This window comes from Nothobranchius furzeri, chromosome 15 (assembly GCF_043380555.1).
Source record: "Nothobranchius furzeri strain GRZ-AD chromosome 15, NfurGRZ-RIMD1, whole genome shotgun sequence".
Classification (NCBI taxonomy): Eukaryota; Metazoa; Chordata; class Actinopteri; order Cyprinodontiformes; family Nothobranchiidae; genus Nothobranchius; species Nothobranchius furzeri.
This window is the reverse complement of record NC_091755.1, coordinates 47,178,761-47,203,885: the sequence shown is the minus strand read 5'-3', so window position 1 is coordinate 47,203,885 and position 25,125 is coordinate 47,178,761. Positions and strand designations below refer to the sequence as shown.

The 25,125-nt window shown below is 45.6% G+C and overlaps 1 protein-coding gene across 1 annotated transcript; it reads left to right on the top strand.

Annotated features, from left to right (window-relative positions):
• Positions 1-1,506: 1,506 nt before the first annotated feature.
• Positions 1,507-24,830, top strand: LOC107391481 (suppressor of tumorigenicity 14 protein homolog). The gene is made up of 19 exons (XM_015968802.3): positions 1,507-2,138; positions 8,765-8,921; positions 10,758-10,888; positions 10,969-11,039; positions 11,287-11,477; positions 11,708-11,743; positions 11,839-12,064; positions 13,714-13,844; positions 14,287-14,384; positions 15,043-15,143; positions 16,837-16,973; positions 17,105-17,209; positions 17,280-17,387; positions 17,479-17,595; positions 17,954-18,073; positions 18,151-18,334; positions 18,667-18,938; positions 19,210-19,346; positions 21,869-24,830. Exons 1-19 carry the CDS (start codon positions 2,100-2,102, stop codon positions 22,028-22,030), a joined length of 2,523 nt encoding a protein of 840 aa, XP_015824288.1. The 5' UTR covers positions 1,507-2,099; the 3' UTR covers positions 22,031-24,830.
• The last annotated feature ends 295 nt before the right edge of the window (positions 24,831-25,125 follow it).

Sequence of the window (25,125 nt, the reverse complement as noted above, 5' to 3'; positions counted from 1 at the left end):
AATTTTTCCGAGTTTCCGACTGGGAGATCCGACGTGGGGGCCGTTTCATTCCAATTCAATTCAATTCAAGTTTATTTATATAGCGCCAAATCACGACAAGAGTCGTCTCAAGGCACTTCACATGATAAACATTCCAATTCACAGTTCATTAAGCCAATCAGAAATAATGTGTCCTATATAAGGAACCCAGCAAATTGCATCAAGTCACTGATGAGTGTCAGTGACTATACAGCAATCCTCATACTAAGCAAGCATAAAGCGACAGTGGAGAGGAAAACTCCCTTTTAACAGGAAGAAACCTCCAGAGGATCCTGGCTCAGTATAAGCAGCCATCCACCACGACTCACTGGGGATCAAGAAGGCAGAGCACACACACACACACACACACACACACACACACACACACACACACACACACACACACACACACACACACACACACACACACACACACACACACACACACACACACACACACTTCATTGATTTTGGAGGTGGGGATTTCCGAGTTCCGAGGACAAATCGAATGCACTATAACACCAGAGCTAACGTCAGAGCTAACACCAGAGCTAACATGAGAGCTAACATGAGAGCTAACACCAGAACTAACATCAGAGCTAACACCAGAGCTAACACCAGAGCTAACATCAGAGCTATGAGAGCTAACACCAGAACTAACATGAGAGCTAACACCAGAGCTAAAATGAGAGCTAACACCAGAACCAACACCAGAGCTAACGTCAGAGCTAAAAACTTTGCCGCACTTTAGCTGAAACTGAGGAAATATGGAGTCATGTGGGTAAATGCTACATTGGCCAAGGTTCAAGATGTGGTCCAGAACTGAAACTAGTTCAATGGTAAGTCAGAAAGCTGACTCAGGATCAGAGCTGCCAGGGAATCATCGTTAAATAATTCCAAGAATGTTTAAAACATCCCATCATGTGGACAACAAACAAGCTCCTGTTCCAGAGACACCAGTGGCCAAAAGCTTTCAGGAGAACCCTCTGGAGTCACTGACCTCTGGTCCAGTCATGTGATCATTGTTATGAACTGATACTGATTTGAAAACAGACTGCTGAAGGAACTTTTCAGGTTTTACCTCTTTGAAGCCATAAACTTTTACTTTTATGAAACATTTTAAAAGATGAAGCTGAGAATATTTATCAGTCAGAACCATCGACATATAAATATATATAAATATCAGAACATTAAAACCACCTGCTGGCCCGTCTACCTGCTCTCAGGTGAAACCGGCAGAGGTTCTAGCTGATGAACGTTCACTAATCACGTTTGTTTTGTTTTGTTTTGTTTTTTCCTGGGTGTCTGAATCTGAATCTGTTTAGAGATGAAATCCACTTTGATGAGTTTTTATTTGGTGTCACTGCTGATGTTTAGCAGCTGTTTGTGTTATTAGTCATAAGGTGCATGATAAGGTGATTGTTTTGTTTTTCTATCCAATGAGACGAAGCTTGACGTCACAGGTAATGATGACGTTTTGTCCCTGTAAAGTCTTACTGAAGGACGGGAAAACTGTTTCAAAGCACAGATGTGTATAACGATAATATTATTAATAATGATGATGATGATAATGATGATAACAACAATCCATTCCACTAATAAAACCATCAGAACCCGTTTGCTGAGATATTTTGGTTCTGACTCAAGTACATGAGCAGAACCTGGTAGAACCCCGCCCTCTGGTGTTCACCGTGTGAACTACTACACCCGTCGAACCGTTCTACCCGGGATCACTGGTAGGCAGAATCCCACAGGTGTCTATTAGAGCCGAACTTCGGACCTTCGGTCGGTTCTGATTGGCTGGAGAGCAACCTGGAGCGCTGCGGCGGTTCTGCCGCGCGGTGGCTGGAGAGTCAGGTGTGTCTCCACCTGTCTCCTCCTGTTTCTCATCAGTTTCCTCTTCCGCCACCGAACCGAGTTCCCGCTCCGGACTGCACCTTTTCTTCAGACCTCGCCCCAGAAGCAGTTTCGTGTCTCACCTGAGACACACACACCTGTCCTAGGAACCGTTTCCTGCCATGAGAGCGGGACCACCTAACCGATAGAACGGCAACGAACTTTACCAGGAAGAACCAGAAGACATGGATCCGATGGATTACGGAGGGAGGTTCAGTCCTAAGGTGAGTCCGACACCTGTTACCAGCTGTGACGTCACGCGAGTTTGACAGTTTCAGCAGTGAGCAGGTTCTCCTTTTTCTGGACACACGCACGCACACGCACACACAGCTGACAAGTAACTATAATTCTACTGGAGAGATTTTAATGAACAGCTTCAACATGTTTTACGGTTTTGGCTCAGAGACAAAAATAAAACATGTTGATCAGAAGTTCTGTAACCACCATCAGAACCAGTGGTTCTTCTGATCAGAGAACAAGAACATCGATGGGAGGGTTGTGTCGGTTTTCATTGCGTTTAACAATTTAGCCACAATGCATATAAGAGCACACAATGCTATTTAAAGAACATTAACTGTTTTAAACTTATTTTTTTTATCTTAAACCTTTCAATTAATCGTTATGTTGCGTTATGATTATTTTTCCAAACAATGCGATGCAAAATTCTCATAAAATGAACAAAAAACTAATTTTTAAAACAATTCTAGCTAAATGTGATAAACACAAAATTCTAAATAGTTTGAACTGAAGTTACTTTTAGCTTCAGAAGTAAATAACTGCAGGTAAAACGGTGCCTTCAGACTCCCGTTGTCACTAAACGGGACTATCAGCTTAAGCTGTTGAGGGAAATTTGTTCAAACTAAATCACAGCAGAGACTTGTGAAGCCTTTGTGTTCATCATGGCTTCATAAGCATTTAAAGAGCAAGTCACCCCCTACCAGAGTACTCCACTCCCACTTCCTGTTTGAAAAATGCAACAAATGCTGTTGCCTAGCAGACCGAGAGGGCGGAGCCGCTAACAAATACACAAACACACACACACAGGCTCACAACGATATTGTGACATCATATGGTACCAGCTAACGTTCTAGGGTACCTCTTAGCCAATAGCGATGGCAGATTTTTATTCAAATGCAGTGCAGAGTTTTTACACTGACCGTTTTAGGCAGAAAATTAAAAATGTTACTAAAATGCACTAAAGTGCAAAACTATTGACTACACGTGTCTGCAGCACGGTTAGACACGTGTTTATATAGTTTATCAGAAAACATACGTTGATTTGGGGGTGACTTGCTCTTTAAAGACCAGAGCTGTTTTAAACATTTGAGAGCAAAGGCACAATATTTGATAAAATATTACCGTTGGCACTACTGACATGTCATTTTGTTTTATTCAGCCTTTCTTTGTACCCCCAAATGAAATAGTCCGTTTCGGTCAACCCCACCTCCAGCGGCCTGAGCTTCACCCATTCATTACGTAACACGCAAAGCATCATGGGCCACGGTGAAGCAACAAATGAGAAGAAAGCTTCCTTGGAAACAGCGCCGGTGCTCCGCCCACACCCGCTCCAACCGAACTCGCGTACAACATCTCCGTATAAAGCCTAGTTTACGTGTCTGCGTCTTGTGTGGAGACACAGCGCCTTTACCCGTCCTTGCAAGAGCTCCCCAGCACGGAGTCGAGCCCACTTTTCCAAACATCCGTCCAACAAGACAGGGAACGCAAGCTCATGATTGGTCAGGATGCCACTTTTATCAACCGCACCGCCGTTACCCCTCAGAGGGGAGCCGAAGACACGGAGCAGATTGAAGAATTGGGAAAAAGTCTAAAAATATGAACGCTTTCTTCACCCGTGACTGGATGAGTAAAAAGATGCGCAGCGAGCGTTTTCTGACGGAAAACGCGGGTTTAGAGGTAGAGGGTATGACGAGACGGAGGACAGCGAGGGACACATTTGTTCCTGTTAAAAAGTGTTTGAAATACTAAAATACACAATATAAACACAATAGTAAATGCACTATATTGGACTGGGTACGTGACAGGATACCCCTGAACTGTTGTCCCGGAGGGGAACTGTGTTGCAACACTCCCCAGAAGACGGAGAAGTCCGAGAGCAAAACGTCTGTCAATGCGTGTGCGTCGTTCCCTCGTGGAGCTGACGCAGAAGCATGAACTAGGCTTAAAGAGACCATGTGTACTTTTTACTCCTTTTTACTTTGAATCTGTGGAAACATCCATCGAAATGTTGTTGAAAAATATTGGCGGCTTTGCAACAAAAACGTTGGGTCTAAATACCTGGGAGCGGGTCTAAGTCTCTGGGCGGCGCCATGTTTCCTTCTAAGGTAGCCTGTGAGGACAAAATGCATTTACTGACTTGAAACAAATGGTTACAAAACTTTCACCATTCAGTTATGTTGTTTTACACATTTAGCTCTTTGCTTAATGCCGGTGATGAACGGGCGTCTGATGTGCTTGTCATTTTGCTGGAGGGTGCACTTCCCAGGGATTTTTGACCCTAGTGGCCATCCGTTGGTACGGTCTTACTGGAACACAAAGACTGCTTGCTTGCAATGATTTGGGTATCTACTGCCCTTGTTGCCAGGGAAAACACACACTGTGTTTAGGGCAGTTCTGCCATTGTATTGGGCTTGGTGGTGTCGTGGTTCAAGCACCTGCCTCTCACCTTTGTTTCGCCGTGTCCTGACACCAATTTGACTCCCGATTTTGGCGGTAATCTATTCAGCCAGCTGAAGCAGATTTCATCTTTATGTATTTTTGTTTGATTGATTGTTGTCTGTAAAATATTTAGTGTCTCTTAAGATCTTAGAATTAGTTAGTTTCCAAGCAGCATTTTTGTTGCAGGGCTCTGGACGAGACGCAGAGGTCCCAATGATCTACTCTGCTCACCTCACATGGACTCATGGGCTCCAGCTGGCTAAATAAACAAAGAGAGTTAAAAATAAAATTTTAGCAACTACCAATAAAGGGTTAAAATGTTGCATCTGCAGTGATCCAGGCGTTGTACCGATCTGTCGTGGTGGAGAGAGCTGAGCCGGAAGACAAAGCTCTCGATTTACCACTGCTGCTTGGAATCAACCGCTCTACTAGGCCTGGGCGATACGGCCTAAAATCAGTATCATGATATAACGACGATTTCACCTCGATAACGATAGACGATAGCTACAGGTATGCGCAGAAACCAAGGTTGTCCACTAGATGGGGCTGTCACAGAAGAAGAAGAAAATATTTCTATAGAGCCTCTCAAGATAAAAATCACGAGGCGCTTCACAAAAACAAACGTGCAACTCGGAGAAAGTGGGCGTTGGTGACCGACTTCCAGGGGAGGTGGGTTTCATACCTGAGACTAGCTTCAGGGGGAGGAGCATAGCCTGATGATGCACTTAGTTTCCTTCTGTAGGTCCTTACCTCAGAATGTGAGAAAATGCATGAATGCAGTCAACAATGGGTTCTCACGAGGAAATATCATCACCTGGTAAAACGCTCCAGAAGAGAATTTTTGATGATGCGACCCTTTAATGTAATTTGTCACCCAACAGAAACCTATTTTACTGAACTTTAACGAATCTGTCTTTCCACGTCTACAGAAACATTCGTACAATAACCAGATTTTTATTTCACTTCCACAAACTGCTCATTTTAGATGAGATGTTACAGAACGGCTACGGCTCGCCATCAAATTTAAAAGCCCCTCCTTATTTAGGCCGTCCAAATGACGGCGGGAAAGCTCAAATACTGTGGTCCTTATTGATCCGTCAGAACCAGTGGGTCATCACGGATCCGTCAGAACCAGTGGGTCATCACGGATCCAGCAGAACCAGCGAGTCAGCTGTTGCACGGATAACACAGACTGGACTCCTGCTTCTGTTTCCAGGTCCAACAGTTACTTGTGTAACAGAACCAGAACCCAGACTGAGTCCAGCTGTAAGTCTAACAGAACCTTAGGGATTAAATTCAATTCAATTCAAAGATACTTTATTAATCCCAGAGGGAAATTAGAGTTTCAGTACACACAATTCTGAGATCAGACATACGTACATAGACGCACGTGCGTGCGTGTGTGTGTGTGTGTTCTGTCTTCTCGATCCCCAGTGAGTCGTGGAGGATGGCTGCTTATACTGAGCCGGGATTCTCTGGAGGTTTCTTCCTGTTAAAAGGGAGTTTTCCTCTCCACTGTCGCTGCATGCTTGCTTAGTATGAGGATTGCTGTATAGTCACTGACACTAGTCAGTGACTTGATGCAATTTGCTGGGTTCCTTATATAGGAAACATTATTTCTGATTGGCTTAATGAACTGTGAATTGGAATGTTTATTATGTGAAGTGCCTTGAGACGACTCTTGTCGTGATTTGGCGCTTTATAAATAAACTTGAATTGAATTGAACTGGTGACTGTGGTCATTCGCAACCCGAGTCGCGCTACCTTAATAGATCAAGAGGGTTTATATGAGGATTGGTTCAGGTGGAGGGAAAAAAGGCACTTCAGAGTTACCCCCCACAGGGAGGGCAGCTTTGCTATGCAAAAAAAACACCTTAGACAGAAATGCAACAGACTTCAGACGATACACAACATAAGTGGTCCGGTTCTGCTCCTCAGATGTTCTGATCCTTACAGATGGAGCAGTTCTGAAGCAGATGAGGGAGAACCCAACCTGAGCAGATTTCTGTAGTGCTAAACCAAGACGCTGAAGGTTCTGTTGAGCCTGAGTCGGGTCTGTTCTCTTCTCTTTCTGGACCACAGGGTCTGATCCCAGCTGACTGGACTAAACGGGTTACTTGTGAACACTGCAGAGGTCGTCATGGCAACATAGATTCACCTGAAACCAACTTGGTGATGTGATTAAAAAAAAAAGCAGACAGCTGGGTTCAGGTGGTTCTGTTCCGCTCCGGTCCAACAGGGTGGAACAGGGTGGAGGCCGCGACGCGCCACTTCCTGTTAGACGGGTTCTGAGCTGGGTTCTCAGACCCGCATCAGCTTCCCTGGAAAGAGGTTGTAAAGAAGTCTAGATGTTCCAGGATTCAAGAACCAAACTACAGATTCATGTTTAACATGTTTGTTGGTTTCATTTGAGAAGTTTGAATTTGATCTGAAAAGGAGAAAATTCAGAAAATTAATCAAGTTTACGAAACTAGTTTATGAGCTTGTTTGTTGTTTTGATGTTTTAAACACCACAACGGGTCCTTCAGCTGCCTTATGGTTCTTCTGATTTCTGAAACCGAATCTTTAAATCGTATTTTAACTACGTTCCGATTGGAGACGTGAAACCAGATTGGTGGTACCAGCCCGACAGAGAAAAAGGTCAAGCTTAGAAACCGTTTTTACTTGTTATTTTTAAAATCTGATCCTACCGTCAGTCTAACATCCAAGTCTTCTACCTGTTTCCTTCATTAGCCACCGATAGAAAATAGGCGAGGAAACACTCCGATAAGGCGATAACGTCAAGTTAGCATTCATGGCTCACCCATCTTCGCTCACATCAAGGCAGACTGCTGTTGATTTAGCATCCAGGAGAGAGCAGAGCACGTCTTGACTCGTAGAAGCTAACCATTAGCATTAGCAACTCCACCACATGGCAGAACTCCTCCAGGCTTCTATTCTTTTGGAGATAAAACATCCAAGAAAACGATGCACAAAGCGACTAATTACACCCGCTTGCTCTCTTCTCTGCCGGCTCCACTACGCACACCCCGTTGCTAAGGCAACGGACTGACAGCTCTTCATACCGAGAGGTCGTGTTTAAGCGCAACACCAAAAACAACCACACATTTCTCACAAAACGAGAACATTTCTGACGTAATATCAGGACACGAGTTTTATACACACGACTGCATTCATCTGAAAAGGTTTCAAAGTTTTTGAAAATGAGAAAACCACAAACAGGAAGTCAACTTTTAGTTTGAAAGCCGCTCCTCGACTAGAAAGTGGAAGTACAGCTAATTTGCATAAAGAAATCCACGTGAAGGGTTGTAACTCCGTTGTTTTGATAGTAGACGAAGACTTGACCCAGGTGTGGAGGGATGACATGAAGGAGCTCCACCTCCCTCCTCGATGAGATGTCGACGTTTTAGCGTTTCCTCGTTGTGACGAGATACCGCCCGTGTGTTTTCCCTGCACTGATGATGGTAATGCGCTTCTGTAGAAGACGACTCGAAATGAACTCGTGGAACGTTTAATCTGCTGAAGGCTTGAGGACCATCTTTAAGTAGTTGAAGGCAAAGACGACAGAGGAGATAAGTACCCACCTCGATACCGGAGGGTTGGGTTGTGTCCTTGTAAGTCCTTTAGATGAAGAGAAACCAAAGACTCCAACGCAACCTCCAGAGATCAGAGGTCAACTCCGGGGTCAAGGTTCAGCAGAGTCAGAGCCCACCATCCAAGCAGAACATCGCTGTTTGAAGCGAATCCTAAAATCTAGACAGGAAGTTACCAACATGCATGCAGACGAGTCGCTGAGCTTCTGGTACGAGGCCTTCAGGACACGAGACGTGCTAGAGAAGCGTCCCGGTCCACTTCGAGCACTGTGGATCCTATTGATGAGTTCTAAACCAGAAGTCCCTCCGGTCCATCATCAGGTTTCTGTGTTACTGGTAGAACTTTAACCTGGTGGGTTCTCATAGGGCCAGCTTTGGTTCTGCTTGGTTCCTTTAGAACCTGTTGTTCTGCAACTTTTCACAGTTTTAGTAACTAAAATTCAGAAGAGCAAACAAGCGACGGCGAAAAGCTGAATATTTTTATTCTGAACCAAACATTCCAAACATTCAGAACCAGGATATTCTGATGAAACGGGATCAGCGCTTCATCGGCGATCGTCTCCTTTCTGTTGTGTTTGCAGGATCTCGACACCACCCTCCAGTTCCTGCCGGCCTCGGACTCCACGCGTCTGGAGAAGAAACCGGGTTGTCGGAAGCAGCTGTGGATCGGACTGGGCCTGCTGATTTCAGCTGCTGCTCTGGCTCTGCTGACCGGGCTGCTGGTGTGGCACTTCCACTGTGAGCTGCTTTAGAACCTTAACTTCACCGAGACTTTTGGGTGTTTTTGTCTGAGCGGGTCAGAGTTCTACAGACTGACCCGTGTTCAGGAGGAGTTGCAGAGGCGCTGGGACCGGTTACAGGAAACTTTACATCCTGTTGAGGGAGATTCACAGTTTTGGAAACATTTTAAAAGTTTCTGGTTTCAGCTGAAAATCCAGATTCAAACGGGTCAAAGTGGGTCGAACACTATGGGGTGCCATTTGTAAAGTCAAACAGTCCTAATCTAACAGCAATATTTTTGGTTATTTAGCATATCAGAAAGAATTGGGAGTTCACTTTTTCGAAGTCATATTTTCACCATGTTATTCATACATTTATAAATGTTAAAGTTTCCAAATAAATATTTAGTTAGCAAGCTAAATATTTAATTTATTGTTAAATATTTATTTTGCAAACTAAATATTTAGGTCTGATCTAAATATTTATTTCGGAAAATAAATATTTAATTCACTAACTAAATATTTAATTTACTAGTTAAATTTTTATTTTGGAACAAAATATTTAATTTGTAAATTAAATATTTATTTTCCGAAATAAATATTTAGATCCCAGCTAAATATTTATTTTGGAGTTAAACATTTAGTTTGCAAAATCAGTATTTGGGAAATAAATATTTAAGTCTGGCCCAAAAATATAAAATATAGTGTGGAGCTAAATAACATCGTGGAAAATAAATATTTAGCTGGTACTTAAACATTTAGCTAATATGCAAATTTGCTTGCCAATTAGAGAAAGTTGGTTACCAAAATAAAAGCTGGATCTCACTAACCTCTTTATAAACTCTTGCTCCGAACCAGATCTTGTTTTATCTCCGGTTCTATTCTTCTGAACATGTCCAACGTGTTGGCTGAACCAACTTTCGCTTACTGGCAAGCGAATTTGCATATTAGCTAAATGTTTAAGTACCAGCTAAATATTTATTTTCCACGATGTTATTTAGCTCCACACTATATTTTATATTTTTGGGCCAGACTTAAAAATTTATTTCCCAAATACTGATTTTGCAAACTAAATGTTTAGCTCCAAAATAAATATTTAGCTGGGATCTAAATATTTATTTCAGAAAATAAATATTTAATTTACAAATTAAATATTTAATTTACAAATCAAATATTTAGTTCCAAAATAAAAATTTAATTAGTAAATTAAATATTTAGTTAGTGAATTAAATATTTATTTTACAAACCAAATACTTAGATCAGACCTAAATATTTAGTTAGCAAAATAAATATTTAACTACAAATGAAATATTTAGCTTGCTAACTAAATATTTATTTGGAAACTTTAACATTTATAAATGTATGAATAACATGGTGAAAATATGACTTCATAAAAGTGAACTCCCAATTCTTTCTCTTATGAGATGCTAAATAACCAAAAATATTGCTGTTAGATTAGGACTGTTTGACTTTACAAATGGCACCCCATATGTTTGTGTCAGACTTTCTGCTGGGTTGTTGTTCACTCCTCTGACCCGATCCAGCTCACCAAACCGGTCCGACTCAGAGCGAGAATCCACCTCTGGCTGCTTCTCGGTTTCTGCAGAGAACAAAAGTCAGGAACCGCCCAGCAGGAAACTCCCCTTGTTTAGAGGTTCTGCTCACAACCTTTATTCCAGACATGAACCAGAACCAGAACCTGGTTTCTGTTCACGAACAAACAGGAAGTGTCACTAATGAGCCTCAGATTTTATCAGCTGACTGTTTCAGCCACAACGATCCTCATATTCTGAGCCTCAGGTGTTTGTTCTGTTTGTCTAAATAAAGTTTTCATTTGAATGACTGGTCTCTTCAGTGCGCAGCAGCGTCAGAATAAAACGCGTCTATATCGGTGCCATGGGAATCAGCGATCGGCGCTTCGACCCGGATTACGAAAACCCCAACAGTCAGAAGTTTAAGGAGCTGGCTGCTCTGGTTGGCCAACAGGTGAGACCTGCAGCCCCAGAGCATCATGGGAGTTCACCTGTCGGATAGAAAGGTTAAAGAATGACGCTTTTCTCTTCTAGCTGAAGCTGATTTACTCCAAAGATTTGATTCTGTCAAAGTACTTCGAGGATTCCACCGTCCAGGCTTTCAGGTACATGAACCGGGCCGGGCAGAACCGAGCCGGGCAGAACCGAGCCGGGCAGAACCGGGCCGGGCAGAACCGGGCCGGGCAGAACCAGGCCGGGCAGAGCCGGGACAATGCATCAAAACTTCTCATCACTTGTTCATCTCTGAGGTGTGTGTGTGTGTGTGTGTGTGTGTGTGTGTGTGTGTGTGTGTGTGTGTGTGTGTGTGTGTGTGTGTGTGTGTGTGTGTGTGTGTGTGTGTGTGTGTTGTAGTGAGGAAGCCTCTCGCAGCTCTAGTGGTTCCGGCGTCGTGGCGTATTACCAGTCTGAGTTCAACGTTCCGGTCCATCAGCAGAGGGCTCTGGATGAAGCTATCCAGGACCTTACCCCACCAGAGGAACCTCGATCACGGCTAATTCTGAGACCTGAAAACCCTCTGAGATGGAAGAGCGTCGTGTCTGGGGGTTTGTCAGCTCTGATATCTCATGTTGTTCCTTCTCGTGGGGGGCGGGGCTAAAGGATGATTTCAGCTGAGTTGAGGCAGATGTTGCATCACTTCTGGATGGACTGTCATTCGCACTGACCACCCTTTGTATATGTGTGTGTGTGTGTGTGTGTGTGTGTGTGTGTGTGTGTGTGTGTGTGTGTGTGTGTGTGTGTGTGTGTGTGTGTGTGTGTGTGTGTGTGTTGGCAGCACTGGACCCACGGCTGACCAGAACCACCCTCAACAGTAAGTCGTGTCTTTATTTCCACCAGAATGGATCTGAGCGTGCCGTAGAACCCAAAGCACCTCCAGAACCCGACCCTCCTATCTGCTGTTTTCAGAAACGGATCCAGCCGACGTTCATGTGAAAGAGCCAGGACAGATCGATTCTCCTGGCTTTCCGGTTGCTTACCCTGGAGACATTTACCAGCAGTGGAGGCTGCGGGCCGACCCGGGATACAGAGTCAAATTAGAGTTCCACACTTTGATCCTGGAGGATGACTGTCAGCATGACTTCATCAGGCTCTACGACTCTCTGGGTCCAATCGATACCAAAGTTCTGACCGAGTGAGTTTTCAACTTGTGGACTAGCCCAAAGAAAGTTAAACTTCACCCTCTGATGTAGAACATCTCCCTGGACCCAGGGGTGGCGCCTGATCCATGGCCTCAGATCTGGAGGTGCTGATCCTCGTCCCGTAAAAAGTTGAAGGTCATATTCTGTTGAAGCTAAGAGGATCACATCAAAGTTCCTGCTCACTCCTTAGAGTTAAAAGGCCTGTATTTGATATAACACCTTCTAGGGTTCGACAACCCCCCAAGGTGCTCTACTAAACAGTGGAAGTGTTGAGCTACGTTGTATCCACAGTTATCCTTTGGCGCACTGATAAAAGCGAGGCTGCTGAGCACTGGACCCACCACCTACAAGCAATGTGGGCTAAGTGCCTTGCCCAAGGAAACAACCACTGTGACAGACGAAGCTCAACCTGTCACCCTGGGACTGAACTCCTCTGCCACTGTCGCCCTAAAGTTGGGTGGAGGGGTAAGGGTTGAGTCCTACCCTCACCAGGAAACTAACTAACTCTCCCTTGGCACAAAGACTGAATGGTTCTTAACAGATGAGGGCACCACCATCCCAGTCTGCCACTCAACTGGGACCACCCCAGATCTCCTTGTAATGTTGCAGAGGCGTGTCCTTCAAGATATTGTAGTCCTTCAACATCAAGAGCCTTGAGATACCCAGGATGGACCTCCTCCACTCCTGGAACTCCACCACTGCATAAACATTAGAATACTTCGGTGTCTTCTGCTCCAGAGATTGGTCAGTCCATCCCTAGGTACCCTGGCTGGAAGAGGGTAGAAGAGATAGTTAAGGTCCCAGTGTTGAATTCACCTCTTTGGCGCTGTATGAGAAGAAGGCAGTCTGAAGTCTGGAGATAAAAATGGATTCATCCCTTAAGTTTGACGCGCAAATCAACATGGTTGTCTAGGATCAAGCCTCTGTTGTCTAGAGGTCATCTGGAGTCTGCTAGGTTGTTGACTGGTACAAGACACCAGAGTCACATCGCTCCAGTGTTGGATGCTCTTCACTGGCTCTCCTTGGTGTACAAAGCTCTTCAGGGCAGCGTTCCCCCTTACATTTCTGTACTTTTGCCCGTTCACGTCTCTTCGCTCAGCTGAGCAAGAGCTGTTGGTAGTCCCCCACCCGAAATACAGATTAGGAGGTTTGGGTTTGGCCCAAACTCAGAGGAACGAGTTGCCGTTGAGCACTGGGCAGGCGCCATGTCTTCGAGTCTTTAAGTCTTGCTTAAAGACTCACGTTTTACTTTTAACAAACAGGGTTTGTGAACCCACATAACTGGACCTACTCTGGACATGAGCCCTAACATGAAGAATGGTGGTGCCTTCTTCTTGGTTAACAAACCTGTGATGTCTGACATCACTCTGCTTCACTTTCCTGGTCAGTGTAAATTATTTCCTCTCCCCCAGTTTTATTGTGACGTGGGGTTCCGCAGGGCTCAATACTCCGTCCACTGCTTTAAGTCCATTTGCTGCCTCTAGGGTCCAGATCGCCTTCTACGGCTATGCAGACGACTCTCAGGTGTTTCTGCACCTGAAACGGAAAAATGACTACAACATCAAATCCAGGTTCTGTTGACCTGATCTGCTTTGGTCACTGATGCATCTGTGGACCCGTGTCCATCTCTGTCCCCCTCCAGAAAGTGTGGATATCCTGAGGAGTCATTGTCCTTCCTGTCCTCTCGGAACGTCATGCTGATGACGCTGGTGACCAACCAGAAGAAGACCTTCCCTGGGTTCAGAGCTTTCTATTCCCAGGTTCCTGACCAAGGTGGGACCAGAACCAGTATCCCCTTTAAATCTCACGTAGTTCTAATAAAGTCACCCAGTCTGACCAGTTTAATGTTCCTGATTCTGAAGCCTGGTCGGGTGAATTTACAGAAATTAAAAACAGTTTTTATTCCTTCTACATTAAATGAGTCCAGATGAGAGAACGTCTGCTAGACCCGGTTTATGAGCTTTGGTTCCTGGTTCTGGATGCTCCTGTTTCCATCAGGATGAACTCTGGCATTTCTCCTGTCTGCAGGAAGAATTTTAAAGTTAAATTTGAAAAAGAAGAGATTGATTTAATTGTCTTGGTTTTGATCTAAAATGATGTTTCCCAGTAATGAACCCTCTAACATCTGGAGTCAGGACCAATGGCCGGTGACCGGTCGGTTCTGGAGTCAGGCTGTGAAACCAAACCGGACTAACTGACTTGATGTTCTGGACAGAATGTGGAGGACAGCTGACGGCAGACACCGGCTCGTTTTCATCGCCGTTCTTCCCCTCCAACTATCCGCCTCAGACCTTGTGTGAGTGGAAAATCCAGGTGAGTCCGACAGGAAGAAACACAAACAGCTCCTTTCTGTGTCAGACATCCGGATTAATCCTTCAGATGATTTACTCTCTGAAGTCACCACAAAATATCTTTGGAACAGCGTCAAAAATCCCTTATTTGATTGGTTAAACTCTTAAGTAAAGGTTAAAAAAAACTACATAGTTGTGCTTGTGAGTCCTTGCAAAGTAAATTTACGGAAGAGTTGTTGCTGTCCGAGCAAAGATGCTTATTTAGTTTGTTGGTCCAACAGCAGTAAGTTTACCGTAGCTGAAGCAGAAGCTTCCAGAGGATGAAAACCCGTTTTCAGCCAGTTGAGGTAGCTCAGGATGCTTCCTGGACGCCTCCCTGGTGAGGTTTTCCAGGCACGTCCAACCAGGAGGAGACCCAGTGGAAGACCCAGGACACGCTGGAGGGACTACGTTTCTCGGCTGGCCAGGGAACGCCTTGGGGTTCTCCTGGAGGAGCTGGCCCAGGTGGCTGGGGAGACGGAAGTCTGGGCCTCTCGGCTTAGGCTGCTGTCCCCGTGACCCGACTCTGGATAAAGGGATGGATGGATGGATATTTATTCGATCTGAGCGAGGAACATGCAGAGCATCCACCATCACACCCAACTGCAGCTCCCATTATTAGAACTGGATTTATTTTTCAGGTTTCAACTGAAAAGTTTGTGAAGATTCAGTTCAACGAGTTCTCCTTGGGAACCTTCAGTGAAGACTGCAGCAACGATTTTGTGGAGATCGACGGTGAACGGTGAGGAAACGACCTGAAGGAAACATTTATGCTGCTTCAACACTTCACACACACACACACACACACACACACACACACACACACACACACACACACACACACACACACGCAAACCCATCTCCAGTTTGAGATAATTGGGACGTTGGTGTATGTATGTATACACTCACTGGCCACTTCATTGGGTACACCTGTCCAACTGCTCGTTAACACAACTTACTGATCAGCCAATCACGTGGTAGCAACTCAGTGCATTTAGGCATGTTGGCAAGGTCCAGATGATCCGCTGCAGTTCAAACCGAGCTTCCGAACGGGGAAGAACTGCGAACCTGGCAGGGTTGTTGGTGCCAGACGAAACTGCTGATCTTCTCTAGGGTTTACAGAGAATGGTCCAAAAAAGAAAACATCCGGTGAGCGGTCAGAGGAGACTGGCCAGACTGGTTTGAGCTGATAGAAAGACAACAGTAAAGCTTGGTTTATGCTTGACGCGTTCACTTTCCGCGCGGTGATGCGGCTCGCGGATGGAACGCGCTTCACAACTCGCAGCGTTTATGGTTCATGTGGCTCGTCTCTGCGGTGAGCCAATATTCTCCCAAACTGTAGGGGGCAGCATGGAGCTCTACGGCATGCATCCAACACTACACCATAGTAAATTACTGTTTACAACACGGCATTTCAGCATTTTTAACAGCGTTCTCGTCTTTTCCGACAGTGCGAGCTATTTCTCTCCAAGAATTATTAACAACATGTTGATCACGGTGATCTCTGAGAGCTGAATCATACAAATGTCTGTATTTACGAACCTCTGCCGTACTAGTTCTTGCCGGTCCTCCATGTTTTTCCGCGTACGACCGTCCGCGTGGTTAGAAATTTTCCGAGGTGCGCGTTGCGGAAATTCTGGGCCGTGCGGAGGCGCGGCAGAGGGGCGTGGTTGTTAAAATGACGCTACTTTTCTGCGTGGAGCCGTGCGGACCTCGCGGACGCGTCAAGCATAAACCAACCTTAACTCAAATAAGCACGTGTTACAGCCAAGGTGTGCAGTCGAGCATCTCTGATAGCACGATGAGTCGAACCGTGAGGCAGATGGGCTACAGCAGCAGAAGACCACACCGGGTGCCACTCCTGTCAGCTGAGGCTACAGTTCACACAGGCTCACCAGCATTGGACAATTTTTGGTAAAACATTAATGCAACACTGGATGGAAATGAATATGGTGACGCTGCAGAAGTTGATCGAAATAACGCCCCGGCGAATGTGTGCCCAAATCGAAGGTAAAGACGGTCCAACAAAACCAGACCAACCAGAACATCCGTAAACACAACGCTGGAAGTCCCAGATGCCACAGCTGCAGACACTCAGTGAAGGTCCAACCATGGACGTAATTTTCACTTTAGAAGTGGGGGGGACATGGGAAGGGGGGGGGGTATCTTTACAGTATGCTCTAATGGGAAACAGGCTTCAACACAAACGGTTGTTTTCCACTTGGTCCTAGAGCTCAACCAGTGTCAATTTAATATAGCGTAATATTGTTTTTGGATGGTAAAAAGTGCAGGGGTCAAAACTTGACTTTGGAAAAAGTGGGGGGGACATGCCCCCCCCGTCCCCCCCCCAAAATTACGTCCATGGGTCCAACTGATCTGGACCCAAACCTTCTCAGTATGGACCTGCAGAACCGAACTGTGCTCTGTGTCTGCAGAAGGATCTGTGGCAGGGCTTTAAAGAGCCCCGTCTTCACCAGCCGGAGCAACAGTGTGACCATCAAGTTCAATTCAGACGCTTCTCTCGTGGACCAGGGTTTCCTCGCCAGCTACGAAGGTTTTGTCCCATCCAACCGTAAGTGATCAGTCCCATGATGCTCCTGAACAGAGCAGATGTTCTTTAGACCCCCTGGCTCCGGGGAGGACGGTGCAGGATCGTTGTTGAGTGTTGTTGTTGTTGTTGTTGTTGTTGTTGTTGTTGATCAGCTTGTCCAGGAAGGTTCAAGTGTAAAAGCAACCTGTGCATCAGAACAGATCAGCAGTGTGACGGCCACGACGACTGTGGAGACAACAGCGACGAGCTCGACTGTAGTGAGTCATCACACACAGACGCATAACACACACACACACACACTCACTCATTCCTGGTGTTGTGCATCAGCGTGTAAGGCGGACCAGCTGAGGTGTAACAACAATCTGTGTAAGTCCCGACTCTGGATGTGTGACGGCGTGGACGACTGTGGCGACAACACGGATGAAGAAGGCTGCGGTGAGCCGAGTAACGAGTCCGGATCGGAACCATCGGTACCTAAGTTCAGGGGTTGAAGATGAAACCCTTCTGGTTCGGTTCTTCTCTGCAGGAAAGTGTTCAGATGGAGAATTCTCCTGTGGGAACGGCCGCTGCGTCTCCACACGGCTGAAGTGTGACGGGCGAGACGACTGCGGAGACGGTTCTGATGAGTCCAAATGCGAAAAATGTAAGAATCTAATCTGAACCAGTGGAGCTAACTGGTTCTAGTTCCAGGTTTGTTTCATCAGAATCCGAGTTCTGATCAGACGTTCATTTGATTAACAATTACAACGAGCTAACTATCGGCCCCGGAGAAGAGGGAGGGGCTAAATGTTCCTCCTGCCCTCCAACATGAAAGAACAGGAAGTGTGTGTGTGTGTGTGTGTGTGTGTGTGTGTGTGTGTGTGTGTGTGTGTGTGTGTGTGTGTGTGTGTGTGTGTGTGTGTGTGTGTGTGTGTGTGTGTGTGTGTGTGTGTGTGTGTGTGTGTGTGTGTGTGTGTGTGTGTGTGTGTGTGTGTGTGTGTGTGCGTGTGTGTGTGTTTTAGCTCTCCTGCATTCCAGCTGCTTTTCGTTCCAATGCCGGAGCGGAACTTGCATCAGTAAACCAAATTCAGAATGTGACGGAGAGCAGGACTGTGAGGATGGTTCTGATGAGTCCAACTGTGGTATGTCTTACACACACACACACATATATATATAAATGCACACCGTGTCTGACTAAACGTGTGTGTGTGTGTTCCAGAGTGTGGGATGAAGCCTTTCCGGAGCGCCCGTATTGTTGGGGGTCAGGTGTCGAAGGAGGGGGAGTGGCCCTGGCAGGTGAGCCTCCATGTCACAGGACTGGGTCACGTGTGTGGAGGGTCGGTTCTGAACAACCGCTGGCTGCTGACGGCGGCCCACTGCGTCCAGGACAACGGACCGGACAGGTCAGAACTGTTTCTGAACGTAGTTCTGTTTCTTAACTGCCCGAGCTTCTGTTTTCCTTGAAGGTTCTGGTTCTGGTTCTGTGGCGTCGCTGGTTAGTCTGCTCACATCGAGGCCTGAGGGATCTTTGTAGCTCAGATCTGGTTAAAGTTCTTATCGAGTCACATGATCTGGCTGAGAAAAGTATCCAGTGTCTGGAAGACAAAATGTGTAGATCCAACCTTTGACCTCTTCGATCTGACCTATGACCCCATCAATACGATCTCTGACTTCACAGAATGGCCGATGGCCTCTGAATCTTTGAAACCAGCTGTTTTCTCTCTGGCGGCGGCAGGTTGTCTCAGGCTGACCAGTGGGAGGCCTATTTGGGTCTGCACACACAAGGTCAGACCAACGAGTGGATGGTCCGGAGGAAGATCAGGCAGATCATCGCTCACAAAGACTACAACCCTCATACCTTCAACAACGACATTGCTCTGATGGAGCTGGACGCCGCCGTCACCCTGGACCAGCACATCTACCCCATCTGCCTCCCCTCCTCCACCTACGACTTCCCAGCAGGCAAAGAGGCGTGGATCACTGGCTGGGGCGCCACCATGGAGGGAGGTGAGGCAGAGCTAGGCCTGTTTGGTATCCTGAATCTTCTTGCTGGATGTTTGTGTAGAACCAACCAGAACAGCATTGGTCGCCCTGGGATCAGCAGAGACTGAAACATTCCAGCAGCACATCTCAACATGTTGGGTGTAGTAGAAAGGTGACTGGTGGAGCAGGAACATGAACAGGAGCGTAAATAAAACCCTGTTTCATCTCCCACTGAAAGCTCTAAGAGCTGTCTACGTTCAGAGGACGTCTTTGATTTGATTCTTGTGTGATTCAGGAGTCACGTCGAAGGAGCTGCTGAAGGCTCAGGTCCGGGTCATCAACAGCACGGTCTGTAAGGGTCTGATGGAGGACGAGGTCACGGACATGATGCTGTGTGCTGGAGTCCTCAGCGGGGGCGTGGACGCCTGTCAGGTAAGGGGACAGGAAGAAGGACGCGCTGCTGGAGAGAAGTTCTGTGTTAGCTCAGCGACCCAGATGCTGCTGACTCGCAGTCAACTAGCTGGTGGCTAACTAGCATGCTAACACTTTGTTGGAGCTAACGTTACCTTTAAAAACAATAGAAGGGTCTCAGGGTGGTTTAAGCCTAATTTATACTCCTCCGTCAGCTCCACAAGGGAGAGACACGCGAGCATTGACAGACGTTTTGCTGTCGGACTTCTCCGTCTCCTGGGGAGTGTTGCAAATCCCCCGCCAGGACAGCAGAAGGCTTAGCGCCGTCCTGTGGTATCCTGTCATGTACCCGGTCCAGGATAGCGTGTTTATATTGTGTTTTATGTACTTCAGAGGGTGTTTCTCAATGTCAAGGCGCCTGGCCTTGCGAGGTGATGTCTTGCGAGGCCAGGCGCCTTGCTTACGAGGACACGGTCCTTGCTTGGTCAACGAAAATGGTTAAATGGAACAGACTTGCATCACGTGACCGCGGCTTCCACGGCGGTCATGTAACGTCACGTGACACGGGAGATAACGTTGTATTTTATACGTATTAGCAGTGTTACCAACTCAGCGACTTTGTCGCTGTTCCTAACGACTTTTTGACCCCCCTGAACGACTTTTTTTCCAAAAAGCGCCTAGCGACAAACCTAGCGACATTTCTCAGGACCCGTTGCAACTTTCTGTAGAACTTTCTTGTAGATATTCCCTACAGATTAGCAACAAAGAAACCATTTGCACTCTAAACTGTTCTTCCGGGAGTAAGGAAAGAGAATGATAATCTGCACATGTGCACGAGGACTGACCAATCATAAACCGGTTTCGGCCGGGCTGATTCGCCGAAAACAAAGGTAAAGTTGCAGAGCTGGAGAGTGCCGACGTCTGCTGCTGCTGCTGCAGGCTCACGCAGGCGCAGGCGTCAACCTGCGATCTCTGGTTCTGCAGCTGTCTGACATTTAGGTTTTTCCTGCATTTGGCAAATAAAGTCATCGGGAGTTTCATTACCGTCCCGTTTACACACGCAGCTCTGTGGCTCATCTGAATTTCCTTCAGAGACACAGGGATGGTTATACCATGAGTCACCCGCTCCCTTTAGCTTGGTGCCACCTTTCTCAGTGGCCTAGTGGTAGAGTGTCCGCCCTGAGACTGGGAGATCAGGGGTTCGATTCCTGGTCGGGTCAGACCAAAGACTTTGAAAAAATGGGACCAAATGCCTCCCTGCTTGACACTCAGCATTAAGAGTTGGATTGGGGGTTTAAACCACCAAATAGTTCCCGAGTGCGGCTGTGTCTGCAGCTCACCGCTCCCCCAGGGGATGGGTCAAATGCGGAGAACAAATTTCGCACACACACCTGTGTGTGTGACAACTAATGGGACTTTAACTTTAACTTTATTATCACGATGGAGAGAATACACAACAGAGAACTAGGAGGTGTAAAAAAACAGCTTTTTGGGAAAATGTCTGTGAGAATGAGGAGAGCAGGAGGTCTGAGTTATATCCTACAACAGAACTGTTTAGATCACCACACCATATCTGTCTTAATGTCACTTTATTGATACTTTTGGAATTTATTGTACATATCAAAGCAATTTGAACCATTTTAATCATACTAATTAATAACTTTAACACAAAACATAGTTTTTGTTATTTTCCTCCCTTTTAGTCCTATATATATATATATATATATATATATATATATATATATATCCCACACTCCTCAAACCCAACTGGAGTTAACGCAGATGAGCAAATACGCCCGCTTTTTGTGCAGCCTCATTTGCAACGACAGGAGCGAGTGGGATTACTACTGACTTTTCTATCCTGACTGTTGGGATTTTAAATTTTTATTTTTTTCATTTAATTTCATTATATTTATATTTTAACTACCATGCCGTACAATGTGTCTGATTTTTGTGAAAAGTAAAATGTGTTTTTAGTTGTGTAAGCACCTTTCTCAGTAGAAACAAATGCACTGGGGCGAATGGAGACCCATCCAAGATGGCGGCTCGCTGGTACGCCAGTTCCAATAGGCAGCGCCAGTCCACGTCTGTGCTGTACCCTAAGCCTAACGCACAGGCAGAGCTTCCTGTTATGTGCTCTCTATAAACGGTCCGGGCGCAACACCTCCTCACTTCAGAGGTCCACGCTTTTTGTTCCTCGACTTTTCCTCTGTTATTACTCACCAGTCATAAACGCGATTTAGAACATTTTAAAATCCATTTTGAATCATTCACGTCTCCATGATGATAGCTGATGGCCCTCACCCCTGATCCTGTTGATCAGGGTCATGGAGGGATCGTTATTCAGGACCACAGGACACAAGCTGCAGCTCAGACCGGATGTTCCTGCACCCAGCCTCGGGAGCCATGTTGGTTCCTAAAAGCTTTAGCTTCTGAGTTCTTTTCCTTTTAGACTTGAGTAGGTTGAAGCAGAGCCATCTTCATGAAGCTCTTCAACATTTGTAAGATGTTCTGACCTGGTATTGTGTTCTCCAACTCCACAGGGTGACTCTGGTGGGCCGCTGGCCATCAAAAACTCAAAAGGGCGGGCCTTCCTGGCAGGCGTGGTTAGTTGGGGCGAAGGTTGTGCCGTCAAGAACAAACCAGGCATCTATACCCGGATCACCAAGTTCCGTGGCTGGATTAAGGATCAGATCAGAGTCTAAAGAGTCCTTCTGGAGTCTTACGGCCAGAATATACTTGCTTACCCCATGCTGGCACTCCACTAGGGGACGCGGTAGCGGACCGAGACTGGATTGGGTCCCAGCTTTGTGAGTACAACCCAAACAATCTTGGCGTCAATAGAAGAGATCCGTAACCGGTTAAATTGAGATCACAGCAGGAAAGAAAAGACGTCAGCGTTGTCGTAGACAATATGAACGGCCTCCAAACCACAGAGTGACCGTGGTGAGTGTGTCTCACTCGAAGGGTAGACTCCGCCTACGGTTACTCGTATAGTGTAGCGTGTGAATGCTTTGCATTAAATTTGGGGGACACGCACAAACGACGCTTCAAATCAACTCACGTTACGCGAGGCAGCCATTTTAAGCAGCAAGTATATTCCAGGCCTTACAGGATTCCTGCTGAAGCGAGACCAACGTTTTCAGACCAGAACTTTGTTTTACTCTCAAAGGAAGCCTGCTGGGTCTTCTTCCTTTTAGGTTTCCATCTCATACTTTTGGTTTTTGTAGAATAAGAATAATAATCCATGATTTCGTTGTAAAAGGCGTTTTGCTCTTCGTCTGATTGGTGGATCATCAACCGCCCATGGGACCAAACACCTTACAGTCATGGGCTCTGGAACTTCATCATCACCTGCTTTGAGTGAAAATGAGTGGAAAAAAGCTCTAACACATCCAGATGTGATCCAGGTGTTGCTGCTCACCATAAACCAGCTCAGAAGTAAAGATGCGGAGTTAAAACTTCTTCATCTTGAGGTTTTTATATTGTCGCTGTTTTTGATCACATGACCTGTTAAATAGGTGAGGTTATCTGTCTGCTGGACTTTTTTTTACTTTGTGTTAAAGTCATACTATGCAACATTTTCAGTTTTTAAATCATTTTCTTGCGCCAGTTTGTGCTAAAATGGAAAGTAACTCTACCCCCACCGCCCTCTGGGGGGTCAGGCCACTCTGCTGGGACTCAGGAGAAATTCAGCTGCTAAAACCCGGCCCTGCAGTCTGGTTCCAGCACGTTTTCTGCATGTTTTAGATCACGAACAGAGCCTACTTGTTTAATTTGGCAATGAAATACTCCTGCAGACACTAATGAAGGCTGGGGAGACGTTTCAGCTGTTAGATTAAGGTGTTAAAGAGACGATCGCACAGCGAGGAGATAAGTTTTGCGTTCAGTTTGACCGCGAGGAGGTAACGAACACTAGGAGGAGATAACAGCAAGCAAAACTGCCAAGTGTGCCTTTAAAAAAGCAGAACTGGAGCACTTTGAAGGCAGCAGAATATTTTAATTTTCAGCGTTTTTCATAGAAAGTTTTGATTTTTAATCTGAATAATTGGGTTTTAGTACTTTAATGCGTGTTTGTCCTTATTTCTCAGGCTCTGCTAAACCTGTTGTTACTATAGTGTTGATGAAAAAGTTGTGAGCAAGTTTAATGTTTTGTTCCCAGATGATAAGAAGCTAGTTCCCAACAACCATCTCAACTGGTTTGTTCATGGTTCGTCCTGGAGTTCCTCAAGCACGTGTGTTTGGTCTTTTAGACATTAAATAGGAATATTTTGATTTGCCAAGCCTCGATTTTAATACGAAGTTAAATATTCCTTGTTTAACTCTGAGGATGTTGCATTTGCTCTTAAAATAATTTGTAGCAAAGCGCAAAAAACCAACAGAAGCTAAACAAAATCATTTGAGTGTAAATTAGATGAATAGTTAAAGGTGTATAGTTCACTGAAAAATCTTTTTTAATGATTATTTCTGGTTCTAACGGGTCAATCTGAGTGTTTCGTGCAGGCTGAGCATGAAAATAGTCTCCTACACCTATCTCCTGCATTAGCTTCTGATAGAAAACAGACGGTGAAACTCTAGGATTAGAAAATCCTAACAGATCTACGTCACTCTGTCACTAACATTCATGGACTCACCCATCTGGACTCACAACGGGGAAGGCTGTTGTTGGTTTAGCGTCCAGGAAACCGCAGAGAACGTCTCTGCTAGCAGAAGCTAACATTAGCATTAGCAAATCCACCACACAGCAGAACTCCTCCAGGCTTGTGTTATTTGTGGAGATAAAACATCAATGTTGCAGAGCAACCAGAGTCAGTGGTAGAGATGTGTTGCTGTTAGCCAATCAGAGGAGAGATGTCTGAATATCAGGAAACTTGACCCCTAACCCTAATGTCTGAAGCTACTTTCTTCTCCAGCTGATTTGTACCGCCTGATTCAGATGCATCTGAGCTTTTTTTCACCGCCAAGTACGATTTACAAGGCATTTGTTCCTACCAGAGACCACTTTACACCTAGAACCCTCCCACTGTCTTTATGGGTGACCCCACAAGGAAAGTTGACCACTGAGCAGGGTTGATGGTTTATCCCTTGAGGTCCATGTGGCAGGGGTGAGGTGGTGCTCACTCCTCACCCCTGCCACGTGGACCCAAGGGATAAACCATCAACCCTGCTCAATGGCCAACTTTCCTTGCAGGGTCACCCATAAAGACAGTGGGAGGGTTAAGTAGATCTCAGTAAGAAGCTGTAACAAAGGTTACAGGATGTATGTCTTCTTTGTTTTTGTTTCTGTCCTGTTGTTGTAGAAGCTGTAATCTGTGTTCGGATTAATTTATTCTGTCATGGTTTTAATTTTGTTACTACCTCTTTAACTCTTCTGGGTACGCTTCAGTCTGTGTGAAATATTTCATTTACATTTTTGTAAAGTTTACTTTTATATGGAAATCTGGGAATTTTTTTTTCACCTCCTTTGTTAAAAAAGTAATAAAACGAAACTTCCAACCACCTTCAGCTTCTCTGACACAGGTCAGAACCATGTTTGTGTCTGTTTACTCTTTGAATCTGTGGAAAAGGGGAGTTTGGTGCATGAGCCGGAGGTTTGTAACACTTAGTAACTAACAGTACTGGTTTGTTAATTAGTTATCAACTAGAACATAATGTGTTTAGCTTGATGGCTCTCTCTTCCTTCCTCCTGGAGTTGAAAGGTGTACCCCAGGGCTCCATACTTGGACATCTTGTTTTCACCATTTATAACGATAACATCTATAATCAGGTATATAGTGCTGCTCTTTATTAGTATGCAGAG

What these genes read in the sequence shown, in the direction of transcription:
- LOC107391481 (XM_015968802.3), top strand. Translation starts at nt 2,100, where the DNA reads ATGGATCCGATGGATTACGGAGGGAGGTTCAGTCCTAAG. An exon ending in TTCCCAGGTTCCTGACCAAG is followed by an intron (nt 13,845 to 14,286) that starts GTGGGACCAGAA and finishes TGTTCTGGACAG; the next exon opens with AATGTGGAGGACAGCTGACG. An exon ending in CAGCGACGAGCTCGACTGTA is followed by an intron (nt 17,210 to 17,279) that starts GTGAGTCATCAC and finishes GTTGTGCATCAG; the next exon opens with CGTGTAAGGCGGACCAGCTG.